The sequence below is a fragment of the Nycticebus coucang genome, chromosome 22 (genome assembly GCF_027406575.1).
Source record: "Nycticebus coucang isolate mNycCou1 chromosome 22, mNycCou1.pri, whole genome shotgun sequence".
Classification (NCBI taxonomy): domain Eukaryota; kingdom Metazoa; phylum Chordata; class Mammalia; order Primates; family Lorisidae; genus Nycticebus; species Nycticebus coucang.
This window is the reverse complement of record NC_069801.1, coordinates 6,617,862-6,634,765: the sequence shown is the minus strand read 5'-3', so window position 1 is coordinate 6,634,765 and position 16,904 is coordinate 6,617,862. Positions and strand designations below refer to the sequence as shown.

Here is a 16,904-nt window from a genome sequence, read left to right as displayed (position 1 = left end):
GAAGCTGAGGCAAGAAGATCACTTGAACCCAAGAATTTGAGGTTGCTGTGAGCTAAGATGCCATGGCACTCTACCAAGGGTGACCAAGTGAGACTTGTCTCAAAAAAAAAAAGTGTAAGTATTCATATGTATGTGCACATATGACTACTTAAAAATAAAGAAATCCAAATGACTAAACTTGTGAAGAGGAATAAATGATGGGATTTCTCCACCCACAGCTTAAAGAGTAATAGTTCCCATTTTAAAATCCAACAAGCCTAGCGACAAAGTGAGACTCTGTCTCAAAAAAAAAATCCAACAAGTCCCTTTATCTTATTTTCTTCTCATTTTTGGTGTTCAAGCTTCTTTTATTTCAATGTCCTGGTGCAGGGGAAGCCAAGAACTAAATTATACTAGGTCAACATCACAGTTAACCACTCAAGAATCCATCAGTGAAAATTAAGCAATCAAAAAAAATTTCTTTTGAGACAGCCTCACTGGGCATTTTGGGCACCTGTAGTCCCAGTTACTGGGGAGGCTGAGGCAGGAGGATCACTTAAATCCACGGTTGCTGAGTTCAAGGTTGAACCTTGAGGTTGCTGTGAGCTAGGCTGATTAGCAGGCAACAGAGTAAGATTCTCAAAAAAAAGAAAAGAAAAAAAAAAAAAAGCCTGGGCATAGTGGCTCACACCTATAATCCTAGCACTCTGGGAGGCTGAGGCAGGTGGATTGCCTGAGCTCATGAGTTTGAGACCAGCCTGAGCCAGAATGAGACCTTATCTCTAAAAAATAGCCAGGCTATCTTGTGGCAGATGCCTGTATTTCCAGCTAACTTGGGAGGCTGAGATAAGAGAATCAAGAGGATCATCTGAACCCAGGAGTTTGAGGTTGCTATGAGCTGTGACAGCATAGCACTCTACTGAGGGTGACAAAGTGAGACTCTGTCTCAAAAAAAAAAAAAATAGCCAGGCGTTGTGGCAGGTGCCTGTAGTCCCAGCTACTTGGGAGGCTGAGGCAAGAGAATTGCTTAAGCTCAGGAGTTGGAGGTTGCTGTGAGCTGTGTGAGGCCACGGCACTCTACCGAGGGCCATAAAGTGAGACTCTGTCTCTACAAAAAAAAAAAAAAAAAAAGAATGTTGCTAAGTGTCACATCAAATATGAGTATTAAAATAGAAATGTGAATATTAAAATGTTACTAAGTGCCACCATCAAAGAATTAAAATGAGTTTCTGGAATAGAAATCACCTTACTGTCAAGTCATGCATTTTAGAAGCACTAAAGCTTGACTTAAGTCATTCATTTTGACTTCTAGACAAGTTGTTGAAACAACTATACCAGACAGTGGGAGAATACCAGCGAACTCCCCTATGACTATACAAAGGTAAACAAAATTAAACTCAATTTAAATACAACTTGGAAATATCCTCCTTATCGCTACCAGAATTTCCCCAGTTGAGTCTGACTACAATGGATCAGTATTAGAAACAGCCTGTCTGTTCAGATTGAAAAATACCCTTCATGTTCAACATACTCCGCCTTCATTAGAGAAACTAATGGAGGATGCTGGCTGTTTACCTGCTGTCTTATTACCTAACCATTTTTTTGTTCTTTTATTAAGTTTGCTTTAAAAATGAGGTGCTAAAATTCTGATAATTTTTTTTTTTAAACTTTGACCTCGGGTATTTAAACAATACTAGCACTTCCTGTCAGAATAAAAGCAAACTCTCCACCAGGTGGGTGACAGTCCTGGGGTGTGCTCCTTTTCTCTAAGAGACAGAACCAGATGGAAAGACCTCACCGGGAATGGCTGTTCCTCATAACATTCTGCATTCACAACGGACTTGGGAGGCTGTGCTGTTAACACACTTGTAGGGAATACATCCAGGGGCTAGGCAACTGATAAACAGTTCTTTCAAAACTCTTGCCTTTGGCTTCAATGAAGGAGAAGAGGACAGTTACAGGAAAATTTGTATAGCTTAACATGTTAGTGTTAGAAAGTTGTACTCATTTTTTTTTTTTTCATTTTACCATCCTGAATCTTAGATTGTCAACCTGTATGAAGAATTGGAAATGTACGGAAGAAAAAGAGCTGAGAAGTTTGTCCTGGTACACACAGTGCCACCAAAATGTGACACATCCTCCTTGTCCAGCAGTCAGATTAGATGTACTTTGACTTTATCCTTTTTTCTCTGCATTTCTAGGGCACGTTTTACTGAAATACTCCCTTAGCTGCAGTTTACAGTATAGCAGGCACAAAAGAGGACACAAACCAAATGTATACTTAAATTAAATAGCATGATTTAATTTAGTTGTTGCTTAATCCTGAATCCTCTTAAGTTAAAAAAAAAGTTATAATTAACTATTAACGTTAATGAATTTAAACCTTCCAGAAAACACAAATCCAAAAGGAAATGTCCAACAGGTGATATGAGCCACATATTTTATGGCCTTCCCTGTTTCATCTCAAACATTCTAAACATCAATGGAAAAAAAAAAATTCTCTAGAGTTTTTCAGTTTTATTCTTCTAGAGGACAATTTTCTGGCCTGTTACTGAGTATGGTCTTCTAAAAGGTACACAATTAACTCATAGGTAGACAACACAATGGCAGTATTTGGGATCTGCCGGATGAGCTGGGCAAAGAGTCCTCTATAAAAGGCGAGGTAACCTTCTTCCCGGAACACCAGGCGCGCCGTCTGGATGAAAGACTTGTACTTGGTGCCCTCCTCACGGAGCCGTGTCCTTATGACTTCTGCAGGGAGAGAAATACCTACTTTATACTACAAATAAAATGGGGAAAGAATCCAAAGCACACAACTCTATACTGTCCTGTATAACTATGTCTATTTGCCATCTTGGCTCTACTTGGACAGGATAGTAATACACCTAGAAACACAAAGAAAAAGTCTTTTTAGAACATTTTCTAACTCTGGAAATTGGCCAATTAGAGATATTTACACATAGAAACAGTACAAGATAACTTACAAGGAATTTAAGAAAAAAAGCTTAGTTTGAGTGGGACTTAATTCTCCTGTCTCAGAGACCTCGGCCCCTGAAGGCAACACTAACCTGTCTCCAGGGGCCCCCTGGCGCTGGCTTGTTGCCCCAGCACACAGTGGGGACTCAATGCCTGCTACTGACTTGACCACGTACAATTGTCATAGCTGAAAAAGCAGTAGGTTTCTGAAGACAAAACCTGTTTTTCTTTTTTTTTTTTTTTTTTGCCGGGGCTGGGTTTGAACCCGACGCCTCTGGCATATGGGACCGGCGCCCTACTCCTTGAGCCACAGGCACCGCCCAAAACCTGTTTTTCATAACACAATAAACTAAAAGCATTTTTTTAAGTGGGCCCGAAGGATAATTCTATAATTCTCTAAAAATAAACTTACACAAAGTAGGCTTACTCAGCACCCCACTCAAAGTAGAAGCCAAGTGTTTTTTAAGTTTGGCTCCGACATAATTTTTTGAATCAAGGAATTTTAAATAAAGTCCAGATTTCTTGGCTTCTCTGAAAATGTTAGAAGTTCAACAACATAGGGCCTGCATTTCTGCCCAGCAAGTTTTGACCACAGTCTGCTGGAGGTGAGGGAGGTAGAGTTCCTGCCCCTTACATCACCCACGTCCACGCAGTGAAAGCCGGTTCCACTCACACTCATTCACCTCGTCTGCAGGTGTCTGTTTCTTTCTTTCTTTTTTTTCTTAATTATTATTTTTTGCAGTTGGCTGGGGCTGGGTTTGAACCCACCACCCTCGGTATGTGGGGCTGACGCCCTACTGACTGAGCCCCAGGCGCCGCCCCAGGTGTCTGTTTCAATTTGTGTTACAGAGCTCTCTAGGTCTACTGACAGATGACAAACCTGACAACTGGCATCTAAGAAGAAAAAGGCAAAACATACCGTGTGGATAAGCAATACAGGAGGCACATCCCTTAGAAATAGCAGCAGCTGCCATGAGTCCAAAAAAATTTGTGGAATTTTTCTCAGTCCCACTTGTAGAAGAGGCTAATGGTTCCTCTTTCAGATACTTCTTTAAACTTTCATAAATAGCAAAACAGATTATAGTTTCTGAAATCCCAGCGTACGAGGCAGTTAATCCTCTGTAGAAGCCGCGAATGCCCTCTGTCTGGTAGACATAGCGAGCGCACTGGAGTGTGTTCATCTGCTTGGAGCCCCTCACTCTGCAGGAGGAAATCAATGATGGGCTGTTAGAAGACAGGCCGGAGAGCCCGAGCACCCAACACGTCACTGGGCATAGAAACTGAGAAGCTAAGACAAAGCCTTAGGTTTCAACACCCCTGCTCCATGATGAAGTATTTATAAACTGCCTAGGCAGAGCCAGTGAGTGAGCCCACGGGTCACAAGTCACACAGCCACCCCTCAGGAGGTACAGACTGGGCCCCCTCAGGCTTTAGCAGGTCTCAACTGACCCCTCTCCCTCCATTCTGGTGTCTCCTCAGAGGCCATCCCCATTCCCTAGCTGGGTATCGCTCCCCTGCTTCGACCTCTAAGGCAGAGCTTCTCACCCTCAGTGCTGTTCTCACTTTGGGGAGGAGGTGCTGTCCTGTGCATCACACGGTGTTCAGTGGCATCCCTCTGCACACTCTAGACGCCAAAGGCACCCCACCTAAGTTGGGGCAACTAAAAATGTCTCCCAATTTTGCTGAATATCTCCTGGAGGGCATCCCTGCCCTCAATGTCCCTGAGAACCACTACTCTAATGGCTTTCTACTGCCCCAAACCCAACTCCAAACTTCTTCCCAAGGCCCTGAACGACTGGCTCCTTGGCTGTCACGACCCCCTCGTCCAGCACACATACTTGCAGTCTTAGAGCTCCCCACAACTAACCACGCTTCCACTCTGCACAGAGATGCACCCTCTGCCCGAAGCACTGCTCACCGCACCTCCACCTGGCTACTCTCAGACTAGGCTGGATGCTGCTGCCCCCAGGGGCCTTCCCAACCTCTGCTCCCCCCACCCGGCCTGGACTGCATTAGGTGACCTGCCAGGGTCTGGTACCACCTCAAGCCCCTCATCCCACCTAACTATACTTTTTGTTTTCTGTAAAGCTATAAGCCAGAAGGCAGGAGCTAGGTCTTATTCCCTGCTGTTTCCTTAGTGACTAGAACAAGCAACAAATATTCACTGTTGTCTTACAAGTATTAACCCCTAAATATTCTAAAATGTTCTGAACATGATTATTACTAAGTAGACTGAAAAGAAAGCATATAAAGGACCCCAGCTGATGGCCTCCTTTATCTGTTGCTAAACAGGAGTGATAATAGACCACTATACAAACCCTTGAAGTCATGATTACCAGAGGTTTCCAGGGGAGGTGTGAGCACAACCGAGAAGGGGGAAGGGGTTTCTAGTGAGGAACAGCACATTCGGGGAGATGGAAGCATAAGAGTGTGGGACATTTTGGGAAAATTTTAAAGGACCATTGAATGCTAAGCCAAGGAATTAGGAGTCTGTCCTGAGGGTAAGAGAGTCACTGAGACTCTGAGCAATCCATTCAAATGGCTAGACCTGATGGACTTCAGAAGGCTTTCAGGTAGGATGGGTTGGGGGAACCTGAAATCAAAGGCCAAGGCCAAGGCTACTGTGGTATTACCAAGAAAAATGGACTAAGGTAGACCCTAACTACCTTTCCTGGGCATTTCTGCTTTCTCATCTCCTGTTTTTAGAAGGGGCTGAGGGTCAGCCAGGACTAGCTGGAAGTTTCTCATATACACATTTCTAGTTAACACAGTAACGCAGAGGATATCAGATAGAATACAGGCTAGGCAATTCCTTGAACTTGAACTAGGGGGAAAAAATGGTTCCTTTAGCCTCAATCTCTAACTGAAATCAGCATTCTTCCAATCGTGAATATAGGTAACAGGCCACAGGAGGATTAGTAGTATCTGTGATTTTGCACAAATATTTTCATATCATATCACATTTGTCACAAATATCAAAGGATACTTTATCGTTATCTTCTTTGAAATTATAGTAGTTGCTGGACTATTGCTAGATCTTATTACTTAATGTGTGGGTTTTTTTTTTTTTTTTTTTTAAGAGACAGAATCTCTTTTTGTCGTCCTCGGTAGAGTGCCACAGTGTCACAGCTCACAGCAACCTCCAGCTCTTGGGCTTAGGCAATTCTCTCAGCCTCCCGAGTAGCTGGGACTACAGGTGCCCGCCACAACACTGGCTATTTTTTTGTTGCAGTTTGGCCGGGGCTGGGTTTGAACCCACCACCCTTGGTATATGGGGCCAGCGCCCTACCCACTAAGCCTCAGGCGCCACCCTACTGAATGTGTTAAAGAAGCATACATATTACTATCTCACTGATAACTATATTTTAAAAACTTTATTCTAAAAAGGGCCTGCAGTCTCCACCAGACTGCCAAAGGAACACCCTGACTGGAGAGGGCATTTATATCTGAGGGCTTCGGAGACTAAAAATCACCCTTCTAGGGCCTAAAGGCCTTTACTGTTCAGCCCTTAGTAGCAATGTCCTGCTTGTGTGGAGTCTAGTCTAGAGCACTCCAACTTGGAGTGGGATCTGCAAAGGGGTCTGAGAAGGAAGACAGGACAACAGACCAGGAAGCCTGTAGAGAACTGTCTCCCTTGTTATCTCTGCCCTCAAGCCATTTCTAGATAGGATTAGGTTCAGAAAGAACAAGGAAGGGGACGGCTAAGCACTCTGGATATCTCATTCCATAGCTAGAATTAGGAAAAGAAAAATAATCCCCAAGAATTCTTATTTTAAGGAAGGAACAATTAACAACTTACTTCCGTTCTAGCTGCATCCGGGTTTTAACCATCCATATAGGATTCATTAAGGAATTTGTGATAAAAGCTGGTAGGAAAAAAAAAAAACCCAAAATGTCATTACTGTGCAATCAGTGCTTACCAAAGGTATGTCATATGACAAACTTTGAATCAGGATATCAACGGATAAAATGGATCCTGGGACTCAGTTACATTTCTATACTGCAGATGGAAGCTTTAGACTCCTAAGGTGGAACATCTATTGGTATTTTTGGGCCTAAAATAAATCTCTCGATTTTCTGCTCTGTCTAGTCTTTTCGACCTCTAGGTGGTGCTGTTGATATTTCTATTAATGTGGTTTCTAGGGTAAATATGAAACTATCCTAAGAATCTATCAACTTCAGACCCAGAATTGTTATAAAAGTTGATGATCCAATCCAAAAGGTTACCCTATACCTAACTTGGAATAGAAGGAACTAAATCCATTTATCCTCCATTTATCTGACTCTACACGTAGAACTTTTAAAACCTGATCATTTCAGGAAATTGAAGTTTATCTGCTTCAATTTCTAGACTTATCTGCTTAGAGCAGCGGTTCTCAACCTGTGGGTTGCAACCCCTTTGTTCCATTTCTAACAACGCAGCAATTGGAAGGTTTAGAACCACTGGCTTAGAGGAACCATTTTTTCGGTAAGCCTTCCCCATCTTAGCACAGCTAACTCACATGCCAGACCAATCAAAAAAAGGAACACCACGGTATTAGCCTAAGACACGGTGCCTCTCCCCTAATACCTAATGCCCGCCACAGCCAAGTAAGCAGCTTAATTGTGTACCAGGAAGATTCTAGTTTAAAGAACTCCCTGAAGTCTGTTTTATCGAGCAGGGTTCTTCTAACTCTGCAGAAGTTACAAATTGATTGACAGCTTTTAGCTTGTGGCCTATTAGGTGAAACTTGACCTATCTTGGAATCCTCTATTTCCCTCTCACAGCAACTTGGCATATTTTTTTTCCCCCAGAGACAGGGTCTCACTCAGTCCCCCTGGGGTTGAGTGCCATGACGTCACAGCTCACAGCAACCTCAGACTTTTGGGCTCAAGTGATTCTCTTGTCTCCGCTTCCCGAGTAGCTGGGACTACAGGTACCCACCACTATGCCCGGCTATGTATAGAGATGGGGTCTTGCTCTTTCTCAGCCTGGTCTTGAACTCCTGAGCTCAAGCATTGTGCCCACCTCGGCCTTCCAGAGTGCTAAGATGATAGGCATGAGCTACCACGCCCAGCCTTGGCCTTTTTTTTTTTTTTTTTTTTTGTAGAGACAGAGTCTCATTGTACTACCCTCGGTAGAGTGCCGTGGCGTCACACGGCTCACAGCAACCTCCAGCTCTTGGGCTTACGTGATTCTCTTGCCTCAGCCTCCCGAGCAGCTGGGACTACAGGCGCCCGCCACAACGCCTGGCTATTTTTTTTTTGTTGTTGTTGCAGTTTGGCCGGGGCTGGGTTTGAACCCACCACCCTCGGTATGTGGGGCCGGCGCCCTACTCACTGAGCCACAGGCGCCGCCCGGCTTTTTTTTTTTTTTTTGAGACAGAGCCTCAAGCTGTTGCCCTGGGTAGAGTGCTATGGCTACACAGCTCACAGCAACCTCCAACTCTTGGGCTCAAGCGATTCTCCTGCCTCTGCCTCCCAAGTAGCTGGGACCTGCCACAACGCCCGGCTAATTTTTGGTTGCAGCCGTCATTGTTGTTTGGCGGGCCCAGGCTGGATTCGAACCCACCAGCTCAGGTGTATGTGGCTGGCGCCTTAGCTGCTTGAGCCACAGGTGCCGAGCCAGGCATTTTTTTTTTTTTTTAATTTTTTTTGGAGATGAAGTCTTGGTCTGTACTCTAGGCTTAGAGTGTAGTAGCACAGTCATAGCTCATTGTACTCTTGAGCTCCCAGGCTCAAGTGATCCTCCCACCTCAGCCTCCTGAGTAGCTGGGACTGTAAGTGTGAGCTATCCCACTCAAGCAAATTGTCTACCCACTCTTAGAGAGTGGTCGCTGTATTGCTCAGGCTGGTCTCCCAAAGTGCTAGGATTATAAGAGTGAGCCATTGTGCTGGCCAGAGCTCCTTATTTAGTAGAAATGGCTTCCTCCTGGGAAGTAACTTTAACATTTTCTATCCAGTGTCTAGAAATTATTATCTATAAATTTTCAGATAGGTTGCTAGTACTTGCATTTGGAGTAATAAAGCCTAAAAAACTGATATATAGGCTCAACGCCTATACCTCAGCAACTAAGGTGCTGGCCGATTTGAACCCAGCCTGGGCCTGCCAAACAACAATGACAACTACAACAAATAAATAGCCGGGCATTGTGGGTGGGCGCCTGTAGTCCCAGCTACTTGGGAGACTGAGGCAAGACAATCATTTAAGCCCACAACTTTGAGGTTGTTGTGAACTGTGACACCATGGCACTCTACCGAGGGCAACATAGTGAGACTCTATCTAAACAAAACAAAACAGAAAACAAACAAAAAAAAAACAAACAAAAACAAAACACTGATATATATACCTTATAAGCTGGTAGGAGGTGGGAATTTTTCATAAAATGCCAATTTATGTTCTCTAAAATATTTATTTAATTACTACTTCCTGGAGAAAAGTCCTACTATGACTTTCCAGTATTAAGTGGAATGACTTCCTCAAGAGAATAGATGATTTGTGAGCTGTCACAGCCCTTATTGAAAATTTCCACTGCCAGCCTTGCACCCTCACTGGATAACCGAGTTGCTAGGGACAGATGTGCCAACTGGATATTGTGAGAGTTGCCAAGAAAGCATTATTAGAAAATACTGGGGAAACAGGCACAAAAAACCCATTACTATTCCTTTAAAAGAACATAACACCAGAAGCATGCATAGAACATGTAAATTTTGAGGGAGAATAAAAAGCTTTAGTGGTCAAAGAAAATGAAATCAAGTTACGAAGTGCTTTCAAACAATCATTCTCTAAGTTCTAACACGAAACTTTAGAAAACCAATTTTAGTTGCTAAGGAAGCCAGGGAGCTAATTTCTAATTCCTGGAAAAACTGTTTGGCAGAAAACAAGCTTTAGCAAAGTGAGAAACTGTCTCCACTCACTAGGATAACATACCTGCAGAGCCAGCTGAGAAAATATGCACAATATTGCTGTTAGGCACAAAAATGCCGTTAAATTGCTCTTTGGCTTTGGAGTAACATGCAAAGTACACAGCCCTGTTAGAACAAAGAGAACATTATAAAGAAATCCTTTGGCACAATAAAATATGCATGTGTTCCTTTGCAACATATAAAAATTTTAGGAAAATAATAGGGGAAACACGTTGACATGTAACAAAAAGCTCACTGTCCCCTGTGCTAAAACCACAACCTGCTACAGGTACTTTTAAGAAGCTCTTGCTTGCCCCTACAGAGATTATTTAGCGATAACAGAGGTGTTCAGAATAATTGAGGAAAATGAGATTTGAGTATGACATACATGAAGTCCTTTTACAGTCTTCATTCTAGATTAACATTAACCCTTTAAATACCAACATACACTGTAACTTTTAAAATGTGTATTTCTAAAGTACTCCACACTTGTTTTGCCTTACACTAAAATTAGAATGTCAAATACAATTTCAACTGTTTTTGGATGATTCAGGATCACACAGGAAGAGTCGTCATGACGTTTTCACCCCCCAACAGAGAGTGTGGCTGGCCACCCGCATCCACCCTGGTCTGTTTCTTACCCACTTCTGTCTTCCCTCTTGTTGGGGATAGGGAGTAAGAGCTACTTGGGATTTTTCCTGCTCTGTCACCAGCAATGCCTGGAAAATGCTTCTTTTTTTCTGTTGGCCAGTCATAGGATACATTTTTCTACTTAGGATCTTAACTATTTATCATTATTGTGTTATAAAATATGTCTTCCTTTCCCCCCTAAATCCCAACTGTTCTAAACAGGTGCTGTAGCCAGTAATCTACATCAGACTAACAGGGTTACTGTATTAGCAACGCCCACACACAGACAGGCTCAATTCTTTTTTTTTTTTTTTTATAGTTGGGGATTCATTGAGGGTACAATAAGCCAGGTTACACTGGACAGGCTCAATTCTATTTACTACAGACAAGCAATATATTTATCATCTGTTATTAATGCAAACCCCATATTATCTCCCAGCTAGTACTTTCTATTTTTAAGTAGATTACTATATATGTTATAAAATTCTAAAGGAACAGAAGGGCTTAATAAAATCAGTATTTCTGCAACCTCCTCAGTTGATGTGAGTTTAAATTGGAGCACTGATCTGGAAGGATTCTATAAGCTCTTGGTCTTCACCTCATCTATGATAAGGTTTTCATTTTTGTTTTAAGACTTAAAAGCCTATAATCCTAGCATTCTGGGAGGCTGAGGCAGTTGGCTTGTCTGAGGTCAGGAGACCAAGACCAGCCTGAGCAAGAGCGAGACTCTGTCTCTACCAAAAACAGAAAAACTAGCCAGGAGTTGTGGCAGGCCACTCAGGAGGCTGAGGCCAGGGGATTGCTTGAGCCTAGGAATTTGAAGTTGTTGTGAACTATAAAGGCACAGCACTCTACCAAGGGCAACAAAGTGAAACTCCATATCTCAAAAAAGACGTAATTGTCTTTGAAATGTCTTCAGGTTACACAGAATAATGTAAGTGTCCTACCCCTGCCTCCCTGGAGACCATTTCTAGAAGCAGTTTCTTACCTACTTTCCAGTGACAGGCTCTGTGTCACATACACAGCTATCTTCCCCTTCTAAGCAATGTCAGAACAGAACTTTCTTTCTGTAAAGATCCACTGTTCCACATCCATGCTCTCAATACAGTAGAGACTAGCTACATGCAGATACTGAGTACAGAAACGTGGCTAGCGATGCTGCAGGACCGAACCATTAATTTTAACCAATTTAACAGCTCCACAAGGCCAGTGCCTACCATTCTTATCAGACAGTATAGCTCTATATATTCTTTTTATTTTTGACAGACAGTCTCACTTTGTCACCCTTGGTAAAGTGCTATGGCGTCACAGCTCACAGCAACCTCCAGCTTTTGGGCTTAGGCGATTCTCTTGCCTCAGCCTCCCAAGTAGCTGGGACTATAGACACCCACCACAATGTCCGGCTATTTTTTTGTTGCAGTTTGGCTGGGGCTGGATTTGAACCCACCACCCTGGATATATGGGCCTGGCACCCTACTCACTGAGCCACAGGTGCCGCCCAGCTCTATATATTCTAATAGGCTCTAAAGAAAGTAAAGGTAGGGCGCCGGTCCCATATGCCGGAGGTGGCGGGTTCAAACCCAGCCCCCGCCAAAAACCACAAAAAAAAAAAAAAAAAGAAAGTAAAGGTAAAAGCCTTCATAATTCCTTCAATTTCTAAGTGCATGTGAGTCATCTGGGGAGTCTTGCTAAAATGGAGATTCTGACGTAAGTCTGGGGAGTGTGTTTCTGACAAGCTGCCTGATAATGGCAATGTGGCTGACCATGTGCCATACTCAAGAGTAGCACACACTTAGAGTAGATTACAGGTGATAACAGATTAATTTTCATACTTGAGAATAAAATAGCTATCCCCAACAATAAAAAAAAAGAATACAATAGTTAGAATGTCCGCTTACATACACTAAAAGACATATCTACACTATTTTCTGTATCAGATATTTTTAGGCAAATCCCACATAGCATCGCCCATTGGTAAGAAAGGACAGCATTACAGATTGCTGGTAGTGAGCAGCTGAAGAGTTGAACACTCACCTTGATGGTGCAACTCCAACCAAATTTGGACCCAATCCTCTAAAAAGTGACTTTGGTCCCTCCTTCTCCAAGATTGACCTGAATAAGAAGAAAAGATATGCCTTTAAAATCCCGTAGCAAGGCTTATACAAAATGACTAGAGTCAACCTTCACATTAGTTCCTTGAGATAATAAAATATTTAAGAGACTCCAGACTCTTATCTGATTCTATTACCATACAGAATCAGAAGGCTGTGGAACACTTTTAATAAATAACAGTGAAAAAACATGCTTCAAAAGCATCGGTTACACATTTTCAAGAAGCTTTTCCCTTATTCACATAACAGGAAGATGCAGGTACTCAGGGTTTCTATGGTACCCCAGAATTCTATTACAGTAGGATGAGCACTGGTGTCACAGCTCACAGCAACCTCAAACTTTTGGGCTTAAGCAATTCTCTTGCCTCAGCCTCCCGAGTAGCTGGACCACAGTGGCTGCTATTTTTAGAGACGAGGTCTTACTCTGACTCAGGCTGGTCTTGAACTCCTGAGCTCCGGCAATCCACTTGCCTCGGTCTCCCAACTGCTGGGATTACAGGTGTGAGCCACTGTGCCTAGCTTCATCTTAACTATTTTAAGTACACAGTTCAGTGGCATTAAGTTCATCCATGCTGCTGTGCAACCATCTCTGCCACCCCCCTCACATCTTCTCAAATGAAACCGTGGCACCACCCATTAAACACTGCGTTCCCAACGCTCCCTCCCCTTGGCCCTGACTCTATTCCCTGTCTCCATGAATTCTTACCAGTGGAACCACACAATATTTGTCCCTTTTGTGACTGGCTTATTTCACTTAGTCTTCATGCTGTACGAAAGAATTTCCTCCTTTTTAAAGGCTGAACACTATTCCATTGAAGCATATACCACGTTTTATTTATCCATGCATCTAATACTTCTCTCAAAGGTCACAGAGCAAATAAAGAGAAAATCCACTCATGCATCAATGGACACTTGGGCTGCTTCCATCTTTTGGCATGTGACTAAAGCTGCTGTGAACATGGATGTACAAGTATCTGCTTGAGTCCCTGCTTTCAACTCTCTTGGGTATATACAAGTGAAATTGCTAGAAATTTCTCTGAAATTTCTTAATTTTCTGAGGAGCCACCTACTGTTTTCCACAGTGGCTATACCTTCTTGCATTCCTACTAGTAATTCGCAAGGGTTTCTAATTTATTTATAACCCTCCCAAAATGCGCTCTAGGAAAAATGTATTTCTGGCTAAAAGCAACTCAGAAAATCCTGAAAGGATTGTATAGAACATTCTAAGAGGCATCTTTTTACTGCAACATAGTGATTCTTCTAGTTAGTTTCAATGGCTCCATTTTCTTGGCATCCAACAGAATTTACATTGTTATGTTATGGTCTTCTCTAATTTAATCTCCTTACTGAGGATTTCCCTTTACTTGGCAACTAGCACCCATAATTTGACAATATTCTAAGAAAGCTGACCTAGCTAACAAATAACCACATCCTAGTCAAAAATGTGTAAAATGATACACGAAGGTGTAATAAAAAGGCATCTTTGAGTTTATGGAAATGATGTTGCTATAAAGCTAAGAGTAAAGTGAATACCGCCAATTCTACTTCTACCGCTTCCACTTTTCTCATGGACCAAGTCTGGAAAGCCAAGCTGAAATTTTTGGTACAAAAGACGTCAAGTTGATGTTTTAGTCCAAACTATGTGGGGATAATATTAAATTTTGTCTATTCACAAAAAATAAAAACTAACAAGGGCCAGCGTGGCTCACACCTGTAACCCTAGCACTCTGGGAGGTCGAGGCGGGTGGACTGCCTGAGCTCACAGGTTTAAGACCAGCCTGAGCCAGAGTGAGACCTTATCTCTTTAAAAACAAACAAACAAACAAACATGATTGCAAGAGGGACTTTACCTAACAATTGCAATCAGTGTAACCTGGCTTATTGTACCCTCAATGAATCCCCAACAATAAAAAAAAAAAAAAAAACCTGGGTGGTGCCTGTGGCTCAGTGGATAGGGCATCAGCCCCATATAGCGAAGGTGGGGGGTTCAAACTCAGCCCCGGCCAAACTGCAACAAAAAATAGCTGAGTGTTGTGGTGGGCGCCTATAGTCCCAGCTACGCGGGAGGCTGAGGCAAAAGAATCGCCTAAGCCCAGGAGTTGGAGGTTGCTGTGAAACCACAGTACTCTACTGAGGGTAATAAAGTGAGACTCTGTCTCAAAAAAAAAAAAAAAAAGGAACAAACCAAAAAATACCTGCGGGCAGAGCCTGTGGCTCAATGGAGTAGGGCGCCGGACCCATATGCTGGAGGTGGTGGGTTCAAACCCAGCTGTGGCCAAAAACTGCAAAAAACCCCCCAATCCCCCCCCCCCCAAAAAATACCTGTGCGTTGTGGTGGGTGCCTGTAGTTCCAGGAACTTAGGAAGCTGAGGCAAGAGGATCACTCGACCCCAGAGTTTGAGGTTGCTGTGAGCTATAATACCATAGCACTGTACCAAAGGCAACAAAGTGAAACTCTATCCCCCTCCCCAAAAAAAACTAATAAAAAGGAAGGAAGTACTGATATGTGCCACAATAAGGATGACCCTTAAAAAAAACTAGGCCAAGGAAAGAAACCAAAAACAAAAGACCACGTATAGTATGATTTTATATATGTAAAGTGTCTGGAAGAGACAAATTGATAATGACAGAAAGTAGATTGGTAACTGATTGCCTTGGGCTGGGGGCTGAAGTGAGGGATGGGAGCCACAACAAATGGGTAAGAGGTTTCTTTTAGTGGGGATGAAAATTTTCTCAAATTAAAATGTAGAAATGGGGTAGCACCTGTGGCTCAGTGAGTAGGGCGCTGGTCCCATATACTGAGGGTAGAAGGTTTGAACCCAGCCCCGGCCAAACTGCAACAAAAAAATAGCTGGGCGTTGTGGTGGGTGCCTGTAGTCCCAGCTACTTGGGAGGCTGAGGCAAGAGAATCGTGTAAGCCCAGGAGTTGGAGGTTGCTGTGAGCTGTGACACCACAGCACTCTACTGAGGGTGATAAAGTGAGACTTTGTCTCTAAATAAATAAATAAATAAAAAATAAAATGTAGCGATGGTTGCCCAAAACCATGGAACATACTATGAACAGATGAATTTTATGTTTTAAATGGGTGGATTATATATATGTAAATTATATCACGATAAAGCTGTTTAAAAAAATAAACGAGGCAAGAAGAAAAGGAAGGAAAGATTTACTAAAAAAGATCTAGAGAGGAAGAGGACACTGCAGGAACACAGTTTTGTTTTTTTTTTGAGACAGAGTCTTACTATGTTGCTCTCAGTAGAGTGCTGTAGCATCACAGCTCACAGCAACCTCAAACTCTTGGCCTTAAGCGATTCTCTTGCCTCAGCCTCCCAAGTAGCTGGGACTACAGGAGCCCGCCACAATGCCCAGCTAATTTTTGTTGTTGCAGTTGTCATTGTTGTTTAGCTGGCCCAGGCTGGGTTTGAACCTGCCAGCCTCGGTGCATGTGGCTGATGCTGAGCTAGGAACACAGTCTTAAAACAAAATTTAGTGCTTATGATAAATCAATCACAATAAACAATTGATAAAACTGGAAAACAGATCATAGTTAAAAAGTAGTATATCGGGCGGCGCCTGAGGCTCAAGGAGTAGGGTGCTGGTCCCATATGCCGGAGGTGGCGGGTTCAAACCCAGCCCCGGCCAAAAAAAAAAAAAAAAAAAGGTAGTATATCAATATTAAATTTCTTGAATCTGAAAACTGCAATGTGGTTTTAAGAGAATATTTTTTTCTCAGAAACTAAAGGCTGGAGAATTAAGGGCACAGGCATACTGAGACATGTCACCCATTTTCAAATAGCTCAGAAACAGTATGTATGAAAATAAAGCAAAAATGAAAAAGCAAATATGGCAAAATGTTATAAAATGGTGACCATAGAAAAAGGTATGAACAAGTTATTTATACCATCCGGTACCTTTTCTGTAAGTTTGAAATTACTTCAAAACAAAAGTTACCTTAAAAAAGCTTGCCATAGGCCATGAAAATACTGAGCTCATGATAATCGCCAATAAAGAGAGGAACAAGGCTAGGGTAAACACAATTCTTGGGCTTCTATAAATACAACACTTCAAAATGAAAAGCATGGAGTTTTAGTGAGTATTTACACTGGCCCAAAGTAAGTCATTTGGCCCATAATAGAGACCTGAGCATTTATTTTCAAATTAAAAAACTTTATAATCTTTCTCAAATCAGTATTATTTTTGAGTGCTCTGAACAAAAACAACTCTCAAATGACACCTTGAAGTGACCCATCCTTTATAATACAGTACTTAATAAGGATTTTCAAATGCTAAGTATGTTCAAAAATTGTTTAAAGCTTAGATCT

General features: G+C 42.4%; 1 protein-coding gene across 2 annotated transcripts in view; it reads right to left on the bottom strand.

Moving 5' to 3' along the window:
- Positions 1-2,255: 2,255 nt before the first annotated feature.
- Positions 2,256-16,904, bottom strand: part of SLC25A33 (solute carrier family 25 member 33) — a 38,077-nt gene continuing 23,428 nt past the window's right edge. The window contains exons 3-7 of one of the 2 annotated variants that reach the window (XM_053576047.1): positions 12,505-12,582; positions 9,866-9,966; positions 6,755-6,821; positions 3,875-4,155; positions 2,256-2,730 (exon numbers count right to left, since the gene is read on the bottom strand). In XM_053576047.1, coding sequence (XP_053432022.1) covers positions 2,528-2,730; positions 3,875-4,155; positions 6,755-6,821; positions 9,866-9,966; positions 12,505-12,582 — 730 coding nt within the window. In that variant the 3' untranslated portion in view covers positions 2,256-2,527. The remainder of the gene's footprint in view (positions 2,731-3,874; positions 4,156-6,754; positions 6,822-9,865; positions 9,967-12,504; positions 12,583-16,904) is intronic. The other variant, XM_053576048.1, reaches the window with a different exon arrangement.